This window comes from Somniosus microcephalus, chromosome 6 (assembly GCF_052327205.1).
Source record: "Somniosus microcephalus isolate GS21.2 chromosome 6, FLI_Smic_1.0, whole genome shotgun sequence".
Lineage (NCBI taxonomy): Eukaryota > Metazoa > Chordata > Chondrichthyes > Squaliformes > Somniosidae > Somniosus > Somniosus microcephalus.
Genome location: NC_140992.1, coordinates 179,793,968 through 179,820,577, shown reverse-complemented (window position 1 = coordinate 179,820,577; position 26,610 = coordinate 179,793,968). Strand labels below are relative to the sequence as shown.

General features: G+C 47.6%; 1 protein-coding gene across 1 annotated transcript in view; it reads left to right on the top strand.

The window, feature by feature from the left end:
* The window catches only part of LOC147116230 (RNA-binding Raly-like protein), a 1,022,237-nt gene that overhangs the window by 324,579 nt on the left and 671,048 nt on the right, over positions 1-26,610 (top strand). Inside the window, exon 3 of the mRNA XM_085991011.1 lies at positions 24,524-24,599. Coding sequence (XP_085847137.1) covers positions 24,532-24,599 — 68 coding nt within the window. The 5' untranslated portion in view covers positions 24,524-24,531. The remainder of the gene's footprint in view (positions 1-24,523; positions 24,600-26,610) is intronic.

Here is a 26,610-nt window from a genome sequence, read left to right as displayed (position 1 = left end):
ATTGCAGGCCTTGACGCTTCATCCTACATTGCTTAGGGTTAGGAATGTAAGGCACCTCCATACAGACTAAAGCTATGGCTTCATTCCAACACCTGGTGCGCATAATCCTTTACTTATGTGTTTTATTGATGTGACAACGTGCATTTATATAGCACCTTTAACATAAAACATGTCCCAAACCACCCTCTTAACAATTCCTGCCTGTGAATCAGTGCAGTCTGGTTAGTTTCAGATTTTCAGTCTCCAGCTTGTGCAAGTGTCCAATCCATTAAAGTAATTGTTTCATCGATTGTGAAATGATTCGTGCTGGTAGCTGTGTTCTTCTGGTTTATTTTTCAGCTGACTTGATTCTGGTGGAAATTTGTAGTCAATGTTTCATGTTACAGTTTCTCTACAACTGATAATTTAATTGTCAACTGAACTGGTGGTTTCTGTTGACATCATTAGCAACAGGTAACAGGTAATGATGGCGTGTGAATTAATTTTAGTGAGGGAATTTGTCAAAATGAGGGGTAGCAGTGCTGGGGCAAGTAACGTCTTTCTTTATTCATTCAACCTCTGCATGCAAATAGGAATTACCAGCTTTCTACTGGGGAGCATCTGTCCAGCTCTACCATGAAAAATCATTCGTCCAACTTGTCACCCCTGAAAGCCTAGCCTACTTGAAGTGTCACACTTGAGGGCATTGCTCCTCCAAAGTATCTCGTGTCTCAGGGCAAAAGAATCAATTGATTGACACCATTCACCCTTTTACATTTTACGTTATCAAAATGTTACGTTACGTGTGAACTAAAAGTAGCAAGAGGGACAAAAAAAAACTATCCGGAAACCGAGCAATTAAATTCTTCAATTTTTTTTCCACGTTGCTTTTGGCTGCTATTTTCCTGCATAGATCTAGTTAAAAGTAACGGTCAGAACATAACAAACAAGTAAAACACTCTGAACAAGATCAAAAAACGTACCCATTTAAAACCTGGGACTTGAGTTCAAAATTTCACCCAGGCCTTGGGTGGGTGGGATTTTCAGCTGCTGTGAAAGAAAGACTTGCATTTATACAGCCGCCTTTCCACGACCTCAAGACATCCCAAAGCCTTCACAGCCAATAAAGTACTTTTGAAGTGTAGTCACTTTTGTAATGTAGGAAACGTGGCAGCCAATTTGTGCACAGCAAGCTCCCACAAACAACAATGTGATAATGATCACAATCTTTTAGTGATGTTGGTTTTGGGATAGATTTGACACTATTCGAAGAACATCATTAAAGCAGATTATCTGGTCATTATCTCATTGCTATTAGTGGGAGCTTTCTGTGCACAGATTGGCTGCTGCATTTCCTACATTTCAACAGTGACTACACTTCCAAAGTACTTCATTGGCTGTAAAGCACGATGGGACGTCCTGAGTAAGTTCTTTCTTTACGATGGCTGCAGTGTGTCTCCCAACCTTCTGAAGAGTTTTGTTTATGCAGTCCCTGACCGAATATCATGTGCAGACTAAATACACAAGTCCCCATGACAGGTCAAAGCTCCAGTTCCTCCCGACGAGGAATTTAAGTAGCTCAGATGCAATGGAGTAAGAAGCTTCACTCGTAGGGAATGCTTTGGGCGTGGAGGGTTTCCTAACATGCAAGGTGAAGTCTGTGAGGATGTGGCTCAGCCAGGTTATGGTAACTTCTGCTTGATTCTGGCTTTTATGAGGAACGATGTGTGGGCCAGTGTGGATGACCCTGGCCAGGCAGTGAATTTACTGCAACAGTCCTCCACGAATGTTCAAGACGTGACACATCACGTCACTTACGGCTCCGAAATCTCAGAGTTTTGCCCTGCTTCACAGAAACAGCCAAAGGAGCTCTGTTTGTTCACCAAGAGCATGTTTTGGAAGTAGGCTGAGGAAACACTGGAAAGCTTCAGTAAGCAACAGCAGAGCCTACAAAGAATCCCAAGGACACCAATTCCGGGCCAGGCCAAACAGGGATGCGTTCAGCTAGATCTTCCTTGGCAAAGCAGCAGTCACCTTTTCAGCCAGAGAAGAAGTCGTACAGATGCATTGCACATTATTGAGGAAGCTCCGCCACTTACAGTATTAAACGGGGTGTAGGACTTTCTTTATATCAACTATTTTAGTGGATAATGTATAGTTTAACCTTTTCAAATAAATGCAGTGGACTTTATTCCCCCTGTGTAATGTTTTCCCCTCTGTTCTTAAATGTGCTGGGTACAATTCTATACAGACTGGCACCCCTCTGACACCTCACCCAAGGGATGTGACCACCCTTGGTGTGTGAGCCTACATAGCGATGCTGCTCTGTCACGGAGGGCATCACAATCACATCCCATCCTTACCCACTCTCTACACATGTACACTTTTCATTAGGAGTCATTCCATTAAGGAACTGTTTCCTCCTCCTTTGCCCAAGGTTGCTGAGGCTAGTAGCAGCACCCGCAAATACCACGCTGGCTGAGATCAGAGACATTCAGTACACACTGAATGTCTCGAACTGGAGTCCTTCTGATATGTATCGGTCCCTTATGGCAGTCATTGCCCAAACAGCCATTGGGGAAGCCCCAATGATGCTTCTAATTTTTTTTTGTTTGTCTGTCCTGGAATTCTCTTCCCTGTCCCCATCCCCCACACGCACACACACACAGTCTGCCCAAGTACAGTAGTATGGGGAGTGGGGGGGGGAAATTGAGGTGTTAATCTGAGGCCCTGTCCCCCAATTCTGCCAGTTCAGGTGGCTGTTTAAGCTCCCCTGGCTCTATTTGACAAAGAGCAGTGAATTTTCCCCAGTGTCCTGGCCAACATCTTTCCCTCAACTAATACCACCAAAAAAACAGATTAGCTGGTCGTTTATCTCATTGTTCTGTGTGGGAACTTGCAGTGTGTAAAATGACTGCCACATTTGCCTACAGCGACTGCACCTAGATTCATTTCATGCAAAGACCTGTCAGACATTTCTGAGAGATGCGATAAAGCACTGTATAAATGAAAGTCTTTCTTTAAGTTAAATACCCAGTAGAAGACCTCATACCTAGTTAGAAAGTCACTATAACCCATGGATTGATTACTTATTCTCTGTCAAAAATCTATTTCTTTTTAGACGAGGAATGTGCAGCCTCCTGCTATAGAATACGAAAGCCATATCTTGAGAATTGCAAGGGGACTGGCGGTTGAAGCATTGCTCAATCGTTTGGTCATGTTCCCCAGGGAATGCAGGAGATAACTACCCAATTACTGGTTCCTTTGGAAGAAGGTGTTAGCGTTTAATGAACTGTCATTAAAGAGACCAAGGAGGCAGGAGAAGGTTGCAGGTTGAATGCTCATTTCAGCTCTTCTGCTGTCAGAAGGGGGTGGGGGTGGAATTGAATAGCTTAATTTAAAAGATAAACTCACCAAGGAATAGAGCCTCGGGAGGACTGCAAAACAGTGGCTCAGTAACGAGGTTCAAGTCGATAATAAAACGTACCAAGGAGTTTTGATGGTGGGGGATTTGATGATTTCTTTTTTTCTCTGTTCTCCTTGTGCTGGGGTTTTATTTCAGAAGTAGCCACGACCCTCTGATACCTCTCCCACGTGGCCATTCTTCACATCTGAGCTCAGAGTGCGAGCACCAGCAAAGCCTTTTAACCAGGGAGAGCACAGCCCTGCCCTCACTCGCTACTGCAGATACATAGTCCTGTGATGGATGTCAACCATGGCTCACTCTTGCCTCCGAGTCAGAAGGTTTTGGATTCAAGTCCCACTCCAGAGACTTGAGTACAAATTCCAGACAGCAGGGCCGTCTTTCGGATGAGACGTTAAACCGAGGCCCCAGCTGCTCTCTCAGGTGGACTTGAACGATCCCACGGCACTATTTGAAGAAGAGCAGGGGAGTTATCCATGGTATCCTGGCCATAATATTTCTTCTTAGGCAGTCCCTCGGGACCGAGGGTGACTTGCTTCCACATTAAAAATAAGTTCTCAGGTGACATGGTGCGTCCAATGCGGGACCTACAGTCTCTGTCACAGGTACCGGGGCAGACATTGGTTGAAGGGGCGGGTGGGTGGAGTGCTTGGGTTGACGTGCGTTCCTTGCGCTGCTTGCGCTTGGCTTCCACTTGCTCCCGGCGAAGAGACTCGAGGTGTTCGGCGCCTTCCCGGATGCTTCTCCACCACTTTACGCAGTCTTGGTCCAGGGATTCCCAGGTGTCGGAGAGGATGTTGCACTTTTTCAAGGAGGCTTTGAGGGTGTCCTTGAAGCGTTTCCTCTGCCCACCTGGGGCTCTCTTGCCGTGTCAGAGCTCCGAGTAGAACGCTTGTTTTGGGAATCTCGTATTGGGCATGCGGACAATGTGGCCCGTCCATCGGAGCTGATCAAACGTGGTCAAAGCTTCGATGCTGGGGATGTTGGCCTGAGCGAGAACACTGACGTTGGTGCGCCTATCCTGCCAATGGATTTGCAGGATCTTGCGGAGGCAGCATTGGTGGCACCTCTTCAGTGCATTGAGGTGCCTGCTGTACGTGGTCCATGTCTCTGAGGCATACAGCAGGGCGGGTATCACTGCTGCTCTATAGACCATGAGCTTGGTGCCGGGTTTGAGGTCCTGGTCTTCAAATAAATTCAATTCCAGATTTCCACTACCCTTTGTATGAAAAGCACTGCTGGGGAGGGTTTAAACTAACTTGGCAGGGGGTTGGGGTACAGAGTGGAGCTATAGTAGGGGGTGATTTACGGCCAAATACAGAGGGAAAAACAAGTCAGCTGGGAAGGCAGAGCAAATATGTGAAGGCAAAAGAGAATATGGCAGGGCTGGAAGGCATTTATTTTAATGCAAGGAGTCTTGCAAATAAGGTGGATGAACTGAAGTTGTTGTTGTACACATGGGAGTACGATATTGTTGCTATCACGGAGACATGGTTGAGGGAGGGTCAGGACTGGCAGCTCAATATTCCGGGGTATAGAATCTTCAGGCGAGACAGAGGGGGGTGTAAAAGGGGAGGGGGTGTTGCAATATTAATTAAGGAGTCAATTACTGCTGTAAGGAGGGATGATATATTAGCGGGTTCCTCTAATGAGGCCATATGGGTAGAACTTAAAAACAAAAAGGGGGCAAGCACTTTGCTGGGAGTGTACTATAGGCCCCCAAACAGTCAGGGGGAGATAGAGGAACAGATATGTAGGCAAATCTCAGAGAAGTGCGAAAATAATAGGGTAATAATAGTGGGGGATTTCAACTTCCCCAATATAAATTGGGACAGTCAGAGTGTGAAAGGCTTAGAGGGTGCAGAATTCTTAAAGTGCATCCAGGAGAGCTTTTTGAGCCAACATGTAGAAAGTCCTACAAGAGAGGGGGCGATACTGGACCTAATTCTGGGGAATGTAGCCGGGCAAGTGGTGGAAGTGTCAGTAGGAGAGCATTTTGGCGACAGTGACCATAATTCGGTGAGATTTAAGGTGGTCATGGAAAAAGACAAAGACGGCCCGGAAATAAGGGTTCTAAATTGGGGGAAGGCCGATTTTAATATGATAAGGCAGGATCTGGCCAAAGTGGACTGGGAGCAGCTGCTTATAGGAAAATCCACATCAAAACAGTGGGAGACTTTCAGAAGGGAAATAGAGAGAGTACAACGCCAACATGTTCCTGTAAAGGTCAAGGGTGGGACCAACAAGCAAAGGGAACCTTGGATGACAAGGGATATACAAAAATGCATTAGAAATAAAAGGGGGGCTTTTGGCAGTTACAAAAGACTAAAGACAGAAGAAGCCCTAGAGGAGTATAAAAAGTGCAGGGGCATACTTAAAAAAGAAATTAGGAGGGCGAGGAGGGGCCATGAAATAACACTGGCGAGCAAAATAAAGGAAAATCCTAAGATGTTTTATAAGTATATTAAGGGCAAGAGGATAACCAGGGAAAGGGTAGGGCCCATTAGGGACCAAAGTGGCAATCTGTGTGTAGAGCCAGAGGATGTAGGCGGGGTTTTAAATGAATTTTTTGCATCTGTGTTCACTATGGAGAAAGACGATGCAGACATAGAAATCGGGCAAGGGGACTGTGACATACTCGAACATATTAGCATCGAGAGGGAGGAGGTGCTAGTGGTTTTAGCGGGCCAAAAAGTGGATAAATCCCCAGGCCCGGACGAGATGTATCCCAGGCTGCTGTGGGAGGCAAGGGAGGAGATTGCAGGGGCTCTGACACTAATTTTCAGAACCTCTCTGGCCACAGGGGATGTACCAGAGGACTGGAGAACAGCTAACGTAGTACCATTATTCAAGAAGGGTAGCAGGGATAAACCAGGGAATTACAGGCCAGTGAGTCTAACATCTGTGGTGGGGAAATTATTGGAAAAAATTCTGAGGGACAAAATTAATCTCCACTTGGAGAGGCAAGGATTAATCGGGGATAGTCAGCATGGCTTTGTCAAGGGTAAATCATGTCTAACAAATCTGATCGAATTTTTCGAGGGGGTGACTAGTGGGGTGGATGAGGGAAATGCTGTGGATGTGGTTTACATGGACTTCAGTAAAGCTTTTGACAAAGTCCCGCATAGGAGACTGGTCAAGAAGGTAAGAGCCCATGGGATCCAGGGTGCCTTGGCACGTTGGATCCTAAACTGGCTGAGTGGCAGGAGGCAGAGGGTGATGGTCGAAGGTTGCCTTTGTGACTGGAAGCCTGTGTCCAGTGGGGTACCTCAGGGATCGGTGCTGGGTCCCTTATTGTTTGTGATCTACATAAATGATTTGGATGAGAATGTAAAAGGTATGATCAGTAAGTTCGCAGATGACACGAAAATTGGTGGGGTGGTAAATTGCGAGGAGGAAAGCCTCCAGCTACAGGACGATATTAACGGGTTGGTCAGATGGGCGGAAAAGTGGCAAATGGAATTTAACCCTGAAAAGTGCGAGGTGATGCATTTTGGACGGACAAATAAGGCAAGGGCATACACAATGAGTGGTAGGACCCTAGGAAGTACAGAGGGTCAGAGGGACCTTGGTGTACATGTACATAGATCCCTGAAGGCAGCGGAGCAGGTAGATAAGGTGGTTAAAAAGGCATATGGGATACTTGCCTTCATTAGCCGAGGCATAGAATATAAGAGCAGGGAGGTTATGATGGAACTGTACAAAACGCTGGTGAGGCCACAGCTGGAGTACTGTGTGCAGTTCTGGTCGCCTCACTATAGGAAGGATGTGATTGCTTTGGAGAGGGTGCAGAGAAGATTCACCAGGATGTTACCTGGGATGGAGCGCCTCAGCTATGAAGAGAGGCTGGACAGGCTGGAGTTGTTTTCCTTGGAGCAGAGAAGGCTGAGGGGGGACCTGATTGAGGTGTACAAAATAATGAGGGGCATAGATAGGGTAGATAAAGAGGAACTTTTCCCCTTAGTGGGGGGGTCAATAACAAGGGGGCATAGATTCAGGGTAAGGGGCAGGAGATTTAGAGGGGATTTGAGGAGGAACTTTTTCACCCAGAGGGTGGTTGGAATGTGGAACTCAATGCCTGAAAGGGTGGTGGAGGCAGGAACCCTCACAACATTCAAGAAGCATTTGGATGAGCACTTGAAATGCCATTGCATACAAGGCTATGGACCAAATGCTGGAAATTGGGATTAGACTGGACAGGGATGGATGGGCGGCGCAGACACGATGGGCCGAAGGGCCTCTTTCTGTGCTGTAAAACTCTATGACTCTATGACTCTATGACTCTAAATGACCTAGCTCTAACCTTAACGTTATGTCCCCCTCATTCTTAATCAGAGGAAATAGTTTCTTTATATTTACCCTATCGAATCCTTTTAACATTATAAACACCTCGATCAGATGGCCCCTCATTACCGAAATGGATGTTTCATGTGTCAGGTGAGCAGTAAGTGTCAGCAGGCTCCGTACCTGAGGCCAACCCCTGTCCACACGTGTACTTTCCAGCAGGAGTCACTGTTAGAAAGTGAGGAGCGGGAACCTTGGCTTTTATTCTTTTATTTCTTAAACTTTGTTAAACTAGCGGTGCTGATGCCAATTTGAACATTACACCTACTGTCCAGACTGAGGTCTGCTCACTCAGCACAGATGGAGAATCGAACCCGAGCCCCAGCACTGCGCCACACACTGCTCTCACCCATGAGTAAACCATTGGAAGAGCTGCTCCCAAATTGTTCAATGTTATTTTTCATTGAGTTTCATCCTGATAGGAAACATAGCTTCTCAATTATAGTCCTCAGAGAACAACCTCTGCTCCAATTCAGTGTGCAATACAATCTGCCCTGATTGGTGGGTACAGAAATCTGGCAACAGATCCTTCCTGACAGTTATTTTTGCAGAAATGTCCGCAGATTAATGATTACTTTCCACTGCGACTTCAAGACCATGGAGTGGAGACCTCCTACTCTATGTTCAATGTTCCCTGAGTCATAAATGGCGAATAATCATTGGGTGTGAACTTATTATTATCTGACACCAATTTCCTACGCTATTATATGCCCATGCTTCTGTTTCCAAGTAATTGTGGATATTTATGAATGGAGGTTCTGAGGGACTCTCTTCAGTTTTTAAACATTGACTCGCTGAACGCATGGCCCAGTGACATTGGCCCCGATATTAACAAGGAGGCGGGAAGGGTGCGGAGCAGGTGAGGAACCTGGCAAGGCTGGGCACCTCCCGATCTTAACGGCAGAGCTTTATTTAAATATAACAGTGCAGAATCCTGCCCGAGACCCGGCCAGAATGACTACCTGACCAGCAGGGGAGAGTAGACAGTGTCGGATCAGTTGGTCACACCGCAGGCAAAGGTTGGACAGGCAGAAAGGGAATGGGTGACCAACAGACAGAGTACCAGGCACAGGCAGGTAGTGCAGGGGTCCCCTGTGGACATCCCCCTCTCAAACAGATACACCACTTTGAGTACTGTTGGGGGGAATGGCTTACCAGAGGAAGGCAGCAGCAGCCAACTTCCTGGCACCAGGGGTGGCTCTGCTGCACAGGACGGGAGGGAAAAGAGGGGGAGAGCTATAGTAATAGGGGATTCTATTGTAAGGGGAATAGATAGGCGTTTCTGCGGCCGCAAACGAGACTCCAGGATGGTGTGTTGCCTCCCTGGTGCAAGGGTCAAGGATGTCTCAGAGCGGCTGCAGAACATCTTGGAAGGGGAGGGTGAACAGCCAGTTGTCATGGTACATATAGGTACCAACGATATAGGTAAAAAGCGAGATGAGGTCCTAAAAGCGGAATATAGGGAGTTAGGAGGTAAATAAAAAATAGGACCTCAAAGGTAGTAATCTCGGGATTCCTACCAGTGCCACATGCTAGTCAGAGTAGAAATAGAAGGATATTTCAGATGAATATGTGGCTAGAAGAATGGTGCAAGGGGGAGGGATTCAAATTCCTGGGACATTGGAACCGGTTCTGGGAGAGGTGGGACCAGTTCAAACCGGATGGTTTGCACCTGGGCAGGGCCGGGACCGATGTCCTAAGGGGAGTGTTTGCTAGTGCTCTGGGGGAGGGTTTAGGCTAAAGTGGCAGGGGGTTGGGAACCTGAGCAAGGGGACAGAGGAAAGGGAAACAAGGATAAAAGCAAAAGATAGGAAGGAGAAAAACAAAAGTGGCAGTCAGGGAAATCAACGGTTTAAATCAAACATGGCCACAGTAAATAATAATTCTAATAGGTGGAAGAGCGTTAAAAAAACAGGCCTGAAGGCTTTGTGTCTTAATGCGAGGAACATTCATAATAAGGTGGATGAATTAGCAGCGCAAATAGAGGTAAACAAATATGATTTGATTGTGATTACGGAAACATGGCTCCAGGGTGGCCAAGGCTGGGAACTCAACATCCAGGGGTATTCAATATTCAGGAAAGATAGGCAAGGGAGGTGGGGTAGCATTGCTGGTTAAAGAAGGCATTAACACAATTGTAAGGAAGGATATTAGCTCTGATGATATGGAACCTGTATGGGTAGAACTGAGAAATACCATGGGGCATATGGGAGTGGTATATAGACCTCCAAACAGCAATGCGGAGGTTGGGGACGGCATTAAAAGGGAAATTAGAGAAGCGTGCAATAAGGGCACAGCAGTCATCATGGGTGACTTTAATCTACATATAGATTGGGCTAACCAAATTAGTAACAATACTGTGGAGGAGGAATTCCTGGAGTGTTTAAGGGATGGTTTCCTGGACCAATATGTCGAGGAACCAACCAGAGATCAGGCCATCTTAGACTGGGTATTATGTAACGAAAAAGGATTAATTAGCAATCTTGTTGTACGAGGCCCCTTGGGTCGGAGCGATCATAATATGATCGAATTCTTCATTAAGATGGAGAATGAAGTAGTCGAATCAGAGACTAGGGCCTAGAAATTCAGTATAGCCACTTTTGGGGCGGTGAAGTTGGGCGGGTGCTAAAGTTTGCGCCCGGCGCAAAGTCGATGGCACTTCGCCGATATTCAGTAGCTTCGCCCTAAGAGGTTGCTTGAGCGCTAAAACTGGCGTTGCACGCCTATCTTTAGGCGCTAAGCCGGCGGTGCAGAGGGATAGCGCCGAGGCCGGGCGCAGCGCAGGTGCGGTCATTTCTTGATTGACAGCAGACACCGTGGCGCCGGCCAGCTCTTAAAGGGGGAAGGGTCGACTTGCTCTGCTGCAACGGCCTGCACACTGCAGCCTTCCAGCTAGGCCTGAACACTGCTGGTGATCAGAAGGAGCCATGGCAACGGTACAGAAGGCCCGTGAGCGTGCCCTGCGCTTCTCAGCCCATGACTTGAAGGTGATGGTGAGGGCCTTGGAGAAGAGACAGCACATCTTGTTCCCGGACACTGGCAGGAAGCCTCCAACCAGCGTCTATAGGAAAGCCTGGAGGGAGGTCGCCCGCTGGGTGTCGGCCACCGGCGATGCCCCCAGGGACAATGTCCAATGCCGGAAGAAGTTTAATGACCTGACCAGGATTGTCAGGGTGAGTACCCTTTCCAGTCTCCTCCTCATCCTTGCATGTACACCTGACATGATGGGCAAAGGGACCTGAAAGCCCTAATGGCCAGCCCTCAGCCAGCAGCTATGGGACAGTCATGAACATCAATTGCACATTCTGCACTTTACACCATGGGAGGCAGTGCACACCACATCAGGGCTACACACTGGCCAAGCTATTCCACCATGGGAGGCAGCGCACACCACATCAGGGCTACACACTGGCCAAGCTATTCCACCATGGGAGGCAGCGCACACCACATCAGGGCTACACACTGGCCAAGCTATTCCACCATGGGAGGCAGTGCACACCACATCAGGGCTACACACCGTACTTACAGGCCGTCCTTTCTCTTGCAGGCAAAACTTGCCAACAACCGAAGGCACCAGGAGCAGACCGGGGGAGGCCGCCTCCAGATCCAGGAGCTCACTCCCCCTGGAGGAGCGCGTGAGTCGCCTCATGGGACCCCGGGTGATTGGGCCCATCGCCTGTGGAGATGCCGACCCTCTTCTGGGCCACAATGGTATGGACATCACCTTTTGGACCTCTCTCGTCGCACTTGCGCATCCGATCTACCTCCTTTGCCATTGTCCGACCAATGCACTGAATGCCACCAGTCATGCCTCCCTCGCTGACACCCTCTCCTCACTCTAAAGCTACTCTTGTGCCTTCCTGCTTTCAGCTGGTGACGAGGAGCTCCCTGAAGCTGCCAGTGACAGCCCCTCCGAGGAGGAGGAGGAGGAGGAACAGGAAGGCGGACCATCAGGGCAGCAGTCAGGTGCGGCTGCAGATGCCGAAGTAGTGGACACGTCTTCCCTGGAGGAGAGCCTGGAGGAAGTGTCGGAGGGGAGTGGAGCTGCTGGGACCAGTGGCATCCAGCAACCCAGGAGGGCTGTGGTTGGTCCGCGGCCTTCCCCCCAGAGGGGGTAAGGATCGGAGGGGAGTGCAGTTGCTGGGCCCAGTCGCCGCCGGCAACGTGGCAAGGGTCGGCCAGCTCTGCCCCCTGCTCCCCAGCGGGAGAGTCCGGACTCCAGTCCGGCCACCTTCAACTCAGAGGAGGTGCGCCACCTCGATCAAATGGCCCAGGATTCGGATCGCCGGCACACCGAGCTGATGGGGGTAGTGGCACGGATGCCTGAGGCCATCGAGTCCCTGGCTAGTAGTGTGTGCGAGTTCGGGGCCTCACATGCTGCGAGTGGCCGGCTGATCAGTGATGCCGTCCAGACAGTGGCTGCTCTGTTGCGGTCGCAGACCAGGGCAACAGGGGCACTGACTGCTGCCACACGCGCTGCGTCAGCCAGGCATCGCCGGGACACCCGCCGCGCTGCAGCAGCACAGCGGGCTGCCCTTCGGCAGATTGGTGCGCATGCTGCAGTGCGGGCCCGTGCGAGTGCCAGAGTGGCACATCACCAGCCAGGGCCGACCATCCACCAGATTGCACACATTCCTCCATCCGTCACCGCCACTCCCCCAGTGGCGCCTCAACGGCAAGCGGCTGCGAATGATGTTGGCCAGGCACAGCTGCGCCAATCACCAGCCGGACCCTCAAGGGGCAAACCCCGTCTAGGCCGCCCCCCAAGGGCATCTGCCGGAAGGACATCTAACCCTCAGGAGCCTTTCCCCAGCCTCGCAGCAGCCACTGGGCAGAGCTTGCGGAGGAGCAGCAGGCCGGGCAGGGGCCCCAAAAGGCTCAACAAGGTCTCGCCCTCGCGGCCCAAGAAGTAGACGGTGTGGCCAAGTGTTATTTTATATGGCAATGCCTATGTTTCTTTTGGCCATGGTTGTTTTGTTTCTGGGGATGTTTTTTGGGTTAAGGCCGAGGATGAAGGCCATTTTTGAACAAATGTTCAGTTATTCCTCCCCAGGTTGTGGGAGTGAGTCATTTGATGTACTGTTTTTTGGGGCCGTTTAATGTTTCTGGGTTTCATGTGTGAAGGGGTTTCATTGGTCTAAAATAAAGATTTCTCTTTATTCAGAGAGTGTCCATGTTTGTTGCTGTAAGTGTTTGTTGCCTTCGCCGGCTGAGGGCTTGCGGAGCGGCTGCGTTCATGTTCCTACATGGCCACAAGGCATTCCCTGACAGGGGGCATAGAAGTGACGTTCAATAAGCCGCCGACGGACGGCCCTTGGACCTTCTCGCTCCCTCCTGGGATGGTACTCCTCCTCCTCCTGCTCCTCCTCCTCATGCTCCTCCTGCTCCTCCTCCTGAGGTGGTGGTCCAACGTGAGGTGGCAGTGCCTGAGTCCTGCGGAGAGCCAGGTTGTGCAGCATGCAGCAAACAACGACAAATTGGGACACTCAGTCCGGGGAATACTGCAGAGATCCGCCGGAACGATCCAGGCAGCGGAACCGCTGCTTGAGGACGCCAATTGTTTGTTCGATTATGTTCCTGCTCGCTTGATGACTCTCGTTGTATGCCTCTTCAGCAGGGGTCCTGGGCGCGCGGAGCGGGGTCATGAGCCAGGTACACAAAGGATAGCCTTTGTCCCCGAGAAGCCATCCTCTTGGGGGAGGCTGTGCCTCGAACATGTCACGCACAGTTGTCTGCCGCAGGATAAAGGCATCGTGGCTGCTGCCTGGAAAGCGGGCATTGACAGCTAGGATGCACTGCTTGTGGTCACACACCAGCTGCACATTGAGGGAATGGTAGCCCTTCTGGTTGCGGTACTCCTCGGCATGCTCCACAGGTGCCCGCAAAGCCACATGCGTACAGTCAATGGCGCCCTGCACCAAGGGGAAGGCCGCGAATCTTGCAAATCCCAGTGCACGCTGATGCTGCCTCTCCAGGGCCATGGGGAAGGAGATGAATTGGCGTCTCCTTCTGAAAAGGGCATCGGTCACCTGGCGGATGCAGCAATGCACGGCGAACTGGGATATGTTAGCTATGTCCCCAGCAGCGGATTGGAAGGAGCCGGTGGCATAGAAGTTCAAGGCCACCGTCACCTTCGCCTCCACCGACAGAGACGTCCTGCTCCTGAGCTTTGGATGCAGATCTCTGCGAAGCAGATGGCAGATCTCTGCAACCACCTCCTTTCGGAATCTCAGCCTTTTTACACACCTCGCGCCACTCATGTTGAGGTAGGTGCGCTGCTGGCGGTATGCCCTGACTGGGTAAGGCCTATGTTGCCGACGCCTGTTGCCCCCTCTGCGTCTAGCCAGGGCTGCCCCTCTCACACCGCGTCTGCGAGCCCTACGGACATGACGCTGAAACTCAGCGTTGGCACCCCATGCAGCCCCCATAATATGCTGCCAAACAGTCAAATATACAAGAGGCCACTTGCAACGCTCTGGCCTGAAGCCAAAAATACCTGAGCTAGTGTGGGCCCAAACCAGAAAGCTGTCTTCCTTGGTCTCTCTCCAGAAATCCGTTGCACAAGAGTGTTTGCTGCAAAATGGCTGCCCTTTATAGTGCAGGGTAAGTGCCCTTTAATTTACGCTCCCCGGGTCCCGCGTCGGCTCTGTTGCGTTCCACTAAACAAGCGTGCGGGCCGCCGGCCGCACAATGGGGCGGTCCCACTGAAGTTCTGGATCGGGGCGCGCAAAGGGCGTTGCACGAGGATATGACGTCATTTTCTGCGCGCGCAGGTGAGCACGCGCTAAACTTTGCGCCGGCGCTAAATGTGTACTTAATTTGGGGCGAGGCGCAAATCGCGCTGCGCCCGGACGCTACACGCATAGCGCCCGAAATTCACTTCTCTTAAGGCGCTAACGGCTGGCGCAACCAACTGAATTTCTAGGCCTAGGGTCCTAAATTTAAATAAAGGAGACTACGATGGTGTGAGGTGCGAGTTGGGTAGGATTGATTGGGGAATGTCACTCAAAGGGTTGATGGTGGATAGGCAATGGCAAACATTCAAAGACCACATGGATGAACTACAGAATTTGTTCATCCCAGTTTGGCATAAAAATAAAACAAAAAAGGTGACTCAACCGTGGCTAACAAGGGAAATTAGGGATAGCATAAGATCCAAGGAGAGGACATATAAATTGGCCAGAAAAAGCAGTAAACCTGAGGATTGGGAGCAGTTTAGGATTCAAAAAAGGAGGACAAAGGGATTAATTAAGAAAGGGAAAATAGAATATGAGAGTAAGCTTGCAGGGAACATAAAAACTGACTGTAAAAGCTTTTATAGATAGGTGAAGAGAAAAAGATTGGTGAAGTCAAGCATAGGTCCCTTGCAGTCAGAATCAGGGGAATTTATAATGGGGAACAAAGAAATGGCAGACCAATTAAATACATATTTTGGTTCTGTCTTCACAAAGGAGGACACAAATAACTTCCCAGAGATGTCAGGGAACATAGGGTCTGATGAAAGGGAGGAACTGAAAGAAATCAGTATTTGTAGGGAAATGGTGTTAGGGATGGGATTGAAGGCTGATAAATCCCCAGGGCCTGATAATCTACATCCTAGGGTACTTAAGGAAGTGGCCCTAGAAATAGTTGATGCTTTGCTGATCATCTTCCAGCATTCGATGGAATCTGGAACAGTACCCATGGATTGGAGGGTATCTAATGTTACCCCACTATTCAAAAAAGGTGGTAGAGAGAAAATGGGGAATTACAGACCGGTAAGCCTGACATCGGTAGTGGGGAAAATGCTAGAGTCCATTATAAAAGATGTAATAGCAGAGCACTTGGAAAACAGTGGTAGGATCGGACAAAGTCAACATGGATTTACAAAAGGTAAATCGTGCTTGACTAATCTACTGGAATTTTTTGAGGATGTAACTGGTAAAATAGATAAGGGAGAACCAGTGGATGTGGTGTATTTGGACTTTCAGAAGGCTTTTGATAAGGTCCCACATAAGAGATTAGCGTGTAAAGTTAAGGCACATGGGATTGGCGGCAAGGTATTGACTTGGATAGAGAACTGGTTGGCAGATAGAAAGCAAAGAGTTGGAATAAACAGGTCTTTTTCTGAGTGGCAAGCAGTGACTAGTGGAGTACCGCAGGGATCAGTCCTTGGGCCCCAGCTATTCACAATATATATTAATGATCTAGACAAGGGAACTAGATGTAATATCTCCAAATTTGCAGACGACACAAAGCTGGGTGGGCGTGTGTGCTGTGAGGGGGATGCCGAGAAACTCCAGGATGATTTGGACAGTTTGGGTGATTGGGCAAAAGCATGGCAGATGCAACATAACGTGGATAAATGCGAGGTTATCCACTTTGGTGGCAAAAACAGGAAGGCAGATTATTATCTGAATGGCAATAGATTGGGAGAAGGGGAAGTGCAACGAGGCTTGGGTGTCCTTGTGCACCAGTCGCTGAAGGTAAGCATGCAGGTGCAGCAGGCGGTTAAGAAGGCAAATGGTATGTTGGCCTTCGTAGCGAGAGGGTTTGAGTACAGGAACAAGGATGTCTTGCTGCAGTTGTACAGGGCCTTGGTGAGACCACATCTTGAGTATTGTGTGCAGTTTTGGTTGCCTCACCTGAGGAAGGATGTTCTTGCCATGGAAGGAGTTCAGCGAAGATTCACCAGGCTGATACCTGGGATGGCAGGAATGACGTATGAGGAGAGATTGGGTCGATTGGGCTTGTACTCGCTGGAGTTTAGAAGAATGAGAGGGGATCTCATTGAAACTTATAAAATTCTGACAGGACTGGACAGACTAGATGCAGGAAGGATGTTCCCGATGGTCGGGGAGTCCAGAACCAGGGGTCACAGTCTAAGGATAACGGGTAGGCCATTTAGGACAGAGATGAGGAGGAATTTCTTCACTCAGAGAGTGGTGAACCTGTGGAATTCTCTACTACAGAAGGCAGTAGAGGCCAATACATTAAATATATTCAAGAAGGAGTTGGATATATTTCTTAAGGCTAAAGGGATCAGGGGGTATGGGGAGAAAGCAGGGACCGGGTACTGAATTTGAATGATCAGCCATGATCGCATTGAATGGCGGAGCAGGCTCGAGGGGCCAAATGGCCTACTCCTGCTCCTATCTTCTATATTTCTATGTTTCTATGGAAAGAGGGTAAATGACTCACCTTATTTGAACTACCCCTCACACCCAGAGTCTGTCGATTGGGGTAGTTAAAATCGAGGCCATTATCTCCAAAGAGTGTTCCAATTTCTAATGGTCTCCTATTATTGCAATGGGACAAAACCAGTGCTCCAGTTAGGTCTTTGCAGTTCCCCATGGTAGTACACTATGTGTGATATTGCATTCTGCTTTGCCACATTAAAACCATCTGGCCCTGAAGTTCTGCCGAGGTTGTATTAATCTCTCACCGAAACTCCAGCGGGAGACCGTCAGAACACCCAGGGAAATGGCAGACACCACAGTTACACCGGGGTCCCCACAGATTTTGGGAGTTTCCTCATTGACTTGTGAGGGATGAAACTTCCATTCATCTCTTGCAAGGCAAATGGTGGAGATTAGCGGGACCACTTATAAGCCAGCAGTTCCTGCTCCTGATCCACAGTTGTCACCTGGGGATGTCGTGCCTTACCGGCCTCTACGCAGACCCACATGGGATCCACTGGTGGGGGGCTCAGGTCAGGCAAACAAGCTGGACTCCCAAAGACCACAAACATTTTGTTTTTCTCACAATGGTTGGAGAATGGCCTCCTTGCTTAGCGGACTGATGGGGACGATCGTTGGGGTCAAGGGCCCTCTGGAAGTCCCCTCCCTTCCCCTGGGCAGTGCATTGCTGGACGTTGCATTGGCACGGGGCATTCGGGCACCAGAGATGTGCCAGAAGCTTCACTCGCACCCACCTACACCGCGCTAATGGTGCCCTTCCATTGACCCCGAAGACTGCAGCGTAACCACTGGGATTGCAATGCCAGGAATTTCAGGGCCTCTGTTTTAAACCTTCTCAAAAGTTGGCAGCAAGCCACCATACAAATTAAATTTTTATCCTTATAAGGATATAGGTGCGATATCCTCGTAAATATCTCTTTGGGAAGCGGTTCTCAAATGCGGTATGGCTGCTGGTGCTCTGGGAATCCACCCGCGTAAATTACACGGCGATTTTCAGACCAACAGCTGCAGCTTTGTTCAGAAGTTACAGTCATGACGTGAAAGCAGCTGTTACATTCGCCGTTTTAACTTTCTGGTGCGGAGCTTACCAATTGTTGGAGCCAAGGTGTACAGGCCCTCATTGCAAAAAACTGCATGGCTGGCCCATGCAAGCGAGCTCTGTGCTCTCTTTGCCCAGCGCCTGGCAGAATGAACGGGCATTTGTTTACATACATAGAATTTCACAGAATGTACAGCACAGAAACAGGCCATCAAGGGGTGCTGACTCTTGCTGTGGTATGATTCAACAGGTGAAAGAAAAGGAAGACTTGCATTTCTGTAGCTCCTTTCACAACCTCAGGACATCCCAAAGCGCTTTACAGCCAATGGAGTGCTTTTGAAGTGTAGTCACTGTTGTAATGTGGGAAACGTGGCAGCCTTTTCGCACACAGCAAACTCCCACAAACAGCAATGAGAAAATGACCAGATAATCTGTTTTTCAGTGAATGTTGGTTGAGGGATAAATATTGGCCAAGACACCAGGGAGCATTCCCCTGCTCTTCTTCGAAAGAGCAGCATGGGATCTTTTATGTCCACCCGAGAGAGCAGACGGGGCCTCGGTTTAACGTCTCATCCTTCAGTACTGCACTGGGAGTGTCAGTCTAGATTATTGACTCAAGTCTCTGGAGCTGTCAACAGCACTGAACCCAAATGAGCATTCCTCATAGATGAACCAATACATTGGGTTGGCAAGGTACTTGATTGTGAAGAGCCTCACAGATGAGCTCAGTGAACATGGGTGCATTTGCCAGTAGGATATACTGGGTAGTGATCAGGCTTGCTGGGTAGTGATATCCTTTCGAACCCTTGCTTGCAAAAAAGGGCAGTGAAGTTGTGTCCATTTCTGGGCACCACACTTTAGGAAGGATGTCAAGGCTTTGGAGAGGATGTAGGGGAGATCTACCAGAATGGTACCAGGGATAAAGGCCTTCAGTTATGTGGAGAGACTAGAAAAGCTGTTATTATTCTTCTTAGAGTAGAGAAGGTTAAGGGAAATTTAATAGAGGTGTTCAAAGTTATGAGGGGTTTTGATAGAGTAGATAGGAAGAAACTGTTTCCACTGGCAGGTGGGTTAGTAACCAGAGGACACAGATTTAATATAATTGGCAAAAAAGCCAGAGATGAGTTGAGAATTTTTTTTTACGCAGCAAGTTGTTATGATCTGGAATGCACTGCCTGAAAGGGTGGTGGAGGCAGATTCAAAAGTAACTTTCAATGGGAATTGGCTATATATACTTGAAAAGGAAAAAATTGCACGGCCAGGGGAAAGAGCCGGCACAGTCACAATGGGCCGTGTGGTCTCCTTCTGTGCTGTATGATTCTATGATTCTAAGTTAATTGTAGCAGTCCCGACGACTGCCTGTCTGAGATCAATTAAACACAAACCAGGGAAGGAACAGTAGAACCTGAGAACACAGCCTGTGCTTGAAGGGGGATAAATTCAAACCTAATCTGTGGAAACAATATTTCAGTGAGCGAGTCGTCATTCTATGGAACAGGCTCCCTCGGGAGACGATGGAAGCAGTTAATATTGATTCACTCAAATGCCAATTAGATAGATTTCCTTTAGAAAATAACATTTTGGGATACAGTATATGAGTAATTTGAGAGGTGACGTGTGGTGAGTGTAGCAAGCTCGGGAGGGGCAGGTGACTTTGGACCTCTGGTTCCCAAAGCTCTCCACCCCTGGGGTTTCCCTCGCCTGGTGTCTGGCTCTGTTGTAGACTCATTGATAGACTGATCGCTGTGATTGGTCAGTAACTCCATTATCGTTGTAGCATGTTGTAATATATGTGGAAGAACAAATGAAGGACGGAGACACGATGAGTTGCTAGCCATGTACTTGCTTTATCAGGCCAGAGCGAACTGAGCATGCTCATACCAAACAAGGTGACAAACCATGTGATAATACATTATACGCGAGTACCAGGATGGTGGAAGGTGAACTAATGGACCCTGGTCTTTACTCGTCCAGCAATTCCTATTTTCTCCTAACCTGTATTGCTTAATGCTGCAGCAGGCAGTCACTTTACCCACGAGCCACAGGGGGAGCTGCACAATAGGGATCAGTGGCAAGATTAAAAGAACATGAAACTCGGCTTTCTCCCATAAGGAATTAACAGTCTAAATCAATTGTGGCTTTGTTTGAATTCATCTTTCAAAGAATACAAGTGGACAATTTTACAAGGACGTTCAGTGAAGCTCATGATTGCTGAAGGTAGCAATTCCTTTGATCTTTCAAAAAGTAACCTTCCCCTGTGCTGATCCTTGCTGTTTCTTTAGCTCTTCACATTGCTGCTACTCTCCAAATATAAGCTGGATGTTACATAGTTACATAGTATTTACAGCACAGAAACAGGCCATTCAGCCCAACTGGTCTGTGCCAGTGTTTATGCTCCACACGAGCCTCCTCCCACCCTTCTTCATCTAACTCCATCAACATATCCATCTATTCCTTTCTCCCTCATGTGTTTATTTGGATGTGATAGGACTGGCTTCGCTAGTTGAATTGTCTGTTTACATTCACTTGGGGGTAATTTTTGACTTTTAATTTTAACCCCGCAGTCTTGGGACTAGTCATGTGTAATGGTCACTTTGAAGTGGTGCTGTTGCTCGATGAGTGTCAGGACCGGGCAAGCTGGCATTAACCACATTTGGGGAGCTGCGTGCACGGCAGTAAATATCTCTCCCAAATGGTATTCATGGAAAAGGAGCTTTAAAATCGAAAAATATATTTTAACCCTGATTACTAATATCCTTCCAAAAAACTCTAATTCGTAGCACAGTGATGTAATCGTGTACATAATTTGCAAACTGGGCAAGTTGTTAAAAAGACTCAGATGCCAGTGGAAAATATATTTGACGTATCCACTGCAATTTTAAGCTTCACCGCGCGGCCGCGCCGCGCTCTGGAGGTCCCGCAAAGGCCGCGCACCGGCTTTTATATGAGAAAAACCGTGGACGCGCGAACAATTAAACGGGCTGCGCAGCCAAAGGCCCGCGCGCTGAAAAAAATTAAGAGGGAACATTGACCCACTGATTATTCTGGAGTGCGAGATCCAGCCTCTAAAGAACCAGATTTCTCCCAAGCTGGATTTATACATAAAACTTTATTTTTCTCCCTTCACCTGAAGATATCTTTTCCTGCCTGGGTACCTTTCATGGGCGCCAGTAGCCCACTGGTACCTCACCAAGTGGCCGTTCTCTGTGAGCCTCGACCGTGAGTGTCGTCAGGTTATTTCACTGTGATTGGTAACTCCACCTAGCCCCTACCTGTCTTACATAGAATCACATAGAATTTACAGCACAGAAAAAGGCCATTCGGCCCAACTGGTCTGTGCCAGTGTTTATGCTCCACACGAGCCTCCTCCCACCCTCTTCATCTCACCCTATCAGCATATCCTTCTATTTCTTTCTCCCTCAGGTACTTAGCTAGCTTCCCCTTAAATGCATCTATGCTATACACCTCAACTACTCTTTGTGATAGCGAGTTCACACTTTAACCACTCACTGGATAAAGAAGTTTCTCCTGAATTCACTATTGGATTTATCAGTGACAATCTTATATTTATGGCCCCCAGTTTTGGTCTCCCCCAAAGTGGTCACATCTTCTCCACATCTACCCGATCGAACCCCTTCATAATTTAAAGACCTCTATTCGGTTACCCCTCAGCTTTCTCTTTTCTAGGGAAAAGGGCCTTGTAGAAAAGAGTCTTCACTTGATGTATACAAATACACACTGATAGCAAATAGGAATAGGACCACAACTGTTTTGCCCCTTTCCTTCGCCCAGGGGTGCTGAGACCGATCATATATACCACCTACTGACTCGCTGAGATCAGACTGGAGTTTGTATCTTGGGCCTTCCTGATCTGTATGGGTCAGGTGCAGAGCTGCTAGTGCATTTAGCAATTGAGCCAAAAGCAGAAAATGCCAGAAACATTCATGAGGTAGCCCAGTGTCTGTGGAAGGAACAGCCAAGTTAATGTTACGGGTGTGACCCTTCACCTCCCTCCTGAGTCGTTACCACCTCTGCTCTCTCCACAGATGCTGATTTACCTGCTGGGTGTTTCCAGCATTTTTCTAATTTAATTGCAGATTCCAGCATTTGCAGTTTTATTTTTTGCTTTTTATTTATATTATCAACTGAACCCTTAGGCAGGTTAGGGGGCAGCTTATAAAACATTTAGAACTGCACTCCAAGGTGCTTTCCTATTTATTGCTTGTCTCATCCAATGCTGTAAACCTCCTAAGCTTTACAGAGCAAGGAGATGTTTTGTGAAGACATTCTCAGAGTCTGTATGGTGTGAAATTCTATTGCAGTTTATTTTAACTTTTACTTTGCATATTGTGCGCTCCGCCGTGAAATGTACTTGGTGTTTTCCCACACGGCTTGGTTCTAGAGTGTAACACCAGACAATTAGGAAGGATGTCAATGCCTTGGAGAGGGTGCAGAGAAGATTTACTGGAATGGTACCACGGATGCGGGACATTAGTTACGTGGAGAGACTAGAGAAGCTGGGGTTGTTTTCCTTAGATCAGAGAAGGTTAAGGGCAGATTTTAATAGAGATATTCAAAATCAAGAAGGGTTTTGATAGAGTAAATAAGGAGAAACTGTTTCCATTGGCAGAAGGGTCAGTAACCAGACGACACAGATTTAATGTAATTGGCAAAAGAGCCAGAGATGAGTTGAGGAGAATTTTTTTTATGCAGCCAGTTGTTATGATCTGGAATGTACTACCTGAAAGTAACTTTCAAAAGGGATTGGATAAATACTTGAAGGGAAAACAATTGCAGGGCTATGGGGAAAGAGCCGGGGAGTGGGATTAATTGGATAGTGCTTTCAAAGAGCCGCCACAGGCATGATGGGCCGAATGGCCTCCTTCTGTGCTGTAATATTCTATGATTCTATGAATTGACTCAAGTATGCAATCCAAATTATGACTAAAATAGGTGATTAATCATGGGTCTGGCAAGGGATTTCATCTCTGGGGCCTAGGCTCATATCCAGCTAGAACAATGTGATGAAAGTCTCTTCTGTCTGTAAAATCACAAGATAATTACAGATGAGGAAGCCACTCGGCCCATCTTAGCTCGCCCATCCAGCACAGCCCTAGGTCCTTATATTGCAGCAGCAAATGGTTCGTAAATGATTCCGGCATTTTTGCCTCACCAATACTTTATCCGGGAGTCTATTCCACGTTTTGATCATTCTTAAGAAGAAATTCTTAAATTTGCCTTTAAACTTGTGACCCCTTTGCCCTACAATTGAATGAGATCTCCTGACAAATTCCCCTCATTAACCTTCACCCGATTGGTGCAGTTCCAGCCACCTTGATGAGGTATTTCCCATTCACTCAGGTAGCCCAGGACTGGTATGATCATGTGATTAGGAGAGCTTTATTGAAATGAAGACTTTCTGAAATTGTAAACTGCAGGAAAAAATGACAGGAGTCCCAATGGTAGCATAATATGCAAATAATGAGTTGGTAATTAATCTCTAGATAAATCTGATGCAAATTACTCTTCAGTGAAGGAAAATGACTTTATGTGAAAGGTAATGGAAGTTAAATTGGTGTATTGAAGTCTAAGGCGATTACTCTATTAACGTTACCTTTGGATGTTCTGGGCTTGCAGATTTTTCTCTCCCAAGTCCCTTGAAGTACGCTGTCCTGCAAGGAAAATCAGCCGGGGTTCTTGCTCCTAATCGCTATCTGCAGGAAATGTGCCTGCTTGGACATGTGACAAGGACAGGAGCAGGCTTGGCTGTCGGCGACCGCCCCCCCACCCTGTCAATATTCACCTTCAAGGCTCCCACATGAAGACTGGCACCTTGTGTAAAATACCAGAGGCCACGTGGAGCCAGTGGAACTTTACAACAACTTTCATTTATATAGCACCTTTAACGTAGTAAAATGTCCCAAGGCGCTTCACAGGAATATTATCAGACAAAATTTGACACCAAGCCACATAAACAGATATTAGGACAGAGGACCAAAAGCTTGGTCAAAAAGTTTTAAGGAACGACTTAATGGTGGGGAGAGAAGCGGAGAGGTTAAGAGAGGGAATTCCAGATCCTGGGGCCTCGGCAGCTGAAGGCACGGCCGCCAATAGTGGGGCGATGGAAATCGGGAATGCACAAGAGGCCAGAATTAGAGGAGCGCAAAGATCTCGGAGGGCTGGAGGAGGTTACAGAGATAGGGTGGGGCGAGGCCATGGAAGGTGTTGAACACAAGCTGAGAATTTTAAATTCGAGGAGTTGCCGGACCGGGAACCAATGTAGGTCAGCGAGCACAGAGGTGATGGGTGAACGGGACTTTGTGCCTCACCCAAATCAGTGTCTTCAGGAAAGGTGGCGTGGTTAATGTTTTGCTCCATATAATGAAGAGCTTGTTGTCACAGTTTCGGTGCAATCTCAAACTGAGTCACAAACACAAGTCAATCCAAACCCCCGGGGAGTAGAGGAGACGGATGATTTTATTTATATATATATATATGTATACAAATAATGATGTATGTAAATATCTTTTTTTTTGTCTGTACATTCTTTCTTGGCAGATATAAACATGGCTGGGGAACCCAAACCATACCGACCCAAAGCGGGACAGAAGAGACCCATCAGTGCTTTGTATGGGTGAGTACAGCATGAAGTATAAGCACTGCCACCTACCCTGCATCACAGTGCGTCAACACGAGAGCTTGTTTGTAGTCTGTCCCAGGAGTGATGCTGTTATCCCTTATCATCAGAATAAGGTTTCTGGTGGGCAACACAACACTCTTGATTTATAACCATTAGCAGAGCAAATTGATTTATTGTTACTGTAGCAACCAGTTGAGGGGAGGTGAGGGTGCGGCGGGGTGGGGGGGAAGAAAGAATATGATTTAAACAAACAAAGAGAAATAAGAAAAATGACATCCGTGCTTGGGCTCTGTGCTACAGGAAGATAATTTATGAACTGCAATTAGTTTCTAAATTGCTTTCTTTGGTGGAGTACCCTCCATGTGCAGCCAGCACATGAAAGCATTCATTAAAAGAGAAAGGATCAGCATGTTTGCCTTTATCTACGTTTACCACCTTCTCACTTGAAGCAGGAACCTGCAGTTCTCAAAGCCTCTGTTTGCGCCGACAATGCACTGAAGCTTGTTTATTATCGTGTTGTAATCTTTGTATTTGAAACGAAAATTGCAATTCAAAAAAATAACAGCAGCTTGGCATCCATATTTTGCAGCCTGTTTTATATTCCAACTGGCGCACTCGTTAGTCGGGCTGTAACAAGCTCAGAATTTTTGCTTTATACGTACATGATGCAAAGCCACAGATCCTGAGGATGAGGGACTTCAGTTATGTGGCGGGACTAGAGAAGCTGCAATTGTTCTCCTTAGAGCAGAGAAGGTTAAGGGGAGATTTAACAGAGGTGTTCAAAATCATGGAGGGTTTTGATAGAGTAACTAGGGAGAAACTGTTTCCAGTGGCAGGAGGGCTGGTAACCAGAGGACACAGATTTAAGATATATGGCAAAAGAACCAGAGGGGAGATGAGGAAACATTTTTTTACGCAGCAAGTTGTTATGATCTGGAATGCACTGCCTGAAAGGATGGTGGAAGCAGATTCAATAGTAACTTTCAAAAGGGAATTGGATATGTACTTGAAAAAGAAAAATTTGTAAGGCTATGAGTAAAGAGTGGATGAGTGAGACTAATGGATAGATCTTTCAAAGAGCTGGCACAGGCACAATGGGCCGAATGGCCTCCTTCTGTGCTGTATGATTCTACAAATTTTGTTTTTCATGTGGATCAAATAAATGAGTGAAGTTGACTGAGATTAGAATTGTTTCTTTTTGTCTCTTTGGGGGTGCAAGTCCCACAGGTAACTGACACCCTCTGGTAGCTGGCCCAAGTGGCCATTCTCCATCTGGTATCCTAGACAGTGAATGTCATTTGGTTATTTCACTGTGACGGGCAACCCAGCCTAGCCCACACCTGTCCCTATCTTGATGTAAACCTATACACAGTTTTAAGCCAGGATCGCTGATAGCAAACAGGAATGGGACTTCAACTGTTTTTTCCCCTCCCTTAGCCTTGCTCTTTCCAAGTGACCATTCTTCATGAGGGAGCCTAGACAGTGAGTGTTGGCAGGCTATTCAAATGGGGAGGCATCAGGCAATTTTCGCTCAGTAGCAATCAGGAATGGGAACACTGGCTGACCTCCCCTTCCCACAGCCCTGGCGGGGTAGTGGGTGGGTGGTGGTGAGGCCAATGGTATTACTCCATCACTGCCCCCACTGAGATGAGGTGCCTTCAGCTGTCTAGGCCCTAAGCACTAGATATCCCTCCCAAAACCTCTCCGCCTCTCTACCTTTCTATTACCCTTTAAGTTGCTCCTTAAAACCTACCTCTTTGACGAAGCTTTTGGTCACTTGTCCTAATATCGCTTTACATGGCTCGGTGTCAAATTTTGTTTGATTACGCTCCTGTGAAGTGCCTTGTTTTTACTACGTTAAAGGCGCTATATAAATGAAAGTTGTCATTGTTGTTGTATTAGTAACATGGCCTTGTTGTTGTTGGTTGAAAAATGAATGGTGATCAACTAAAATCGAATTTGAATTCCGTATTGGGTGCACAATTTCAGGAATGTCAAAATCAAA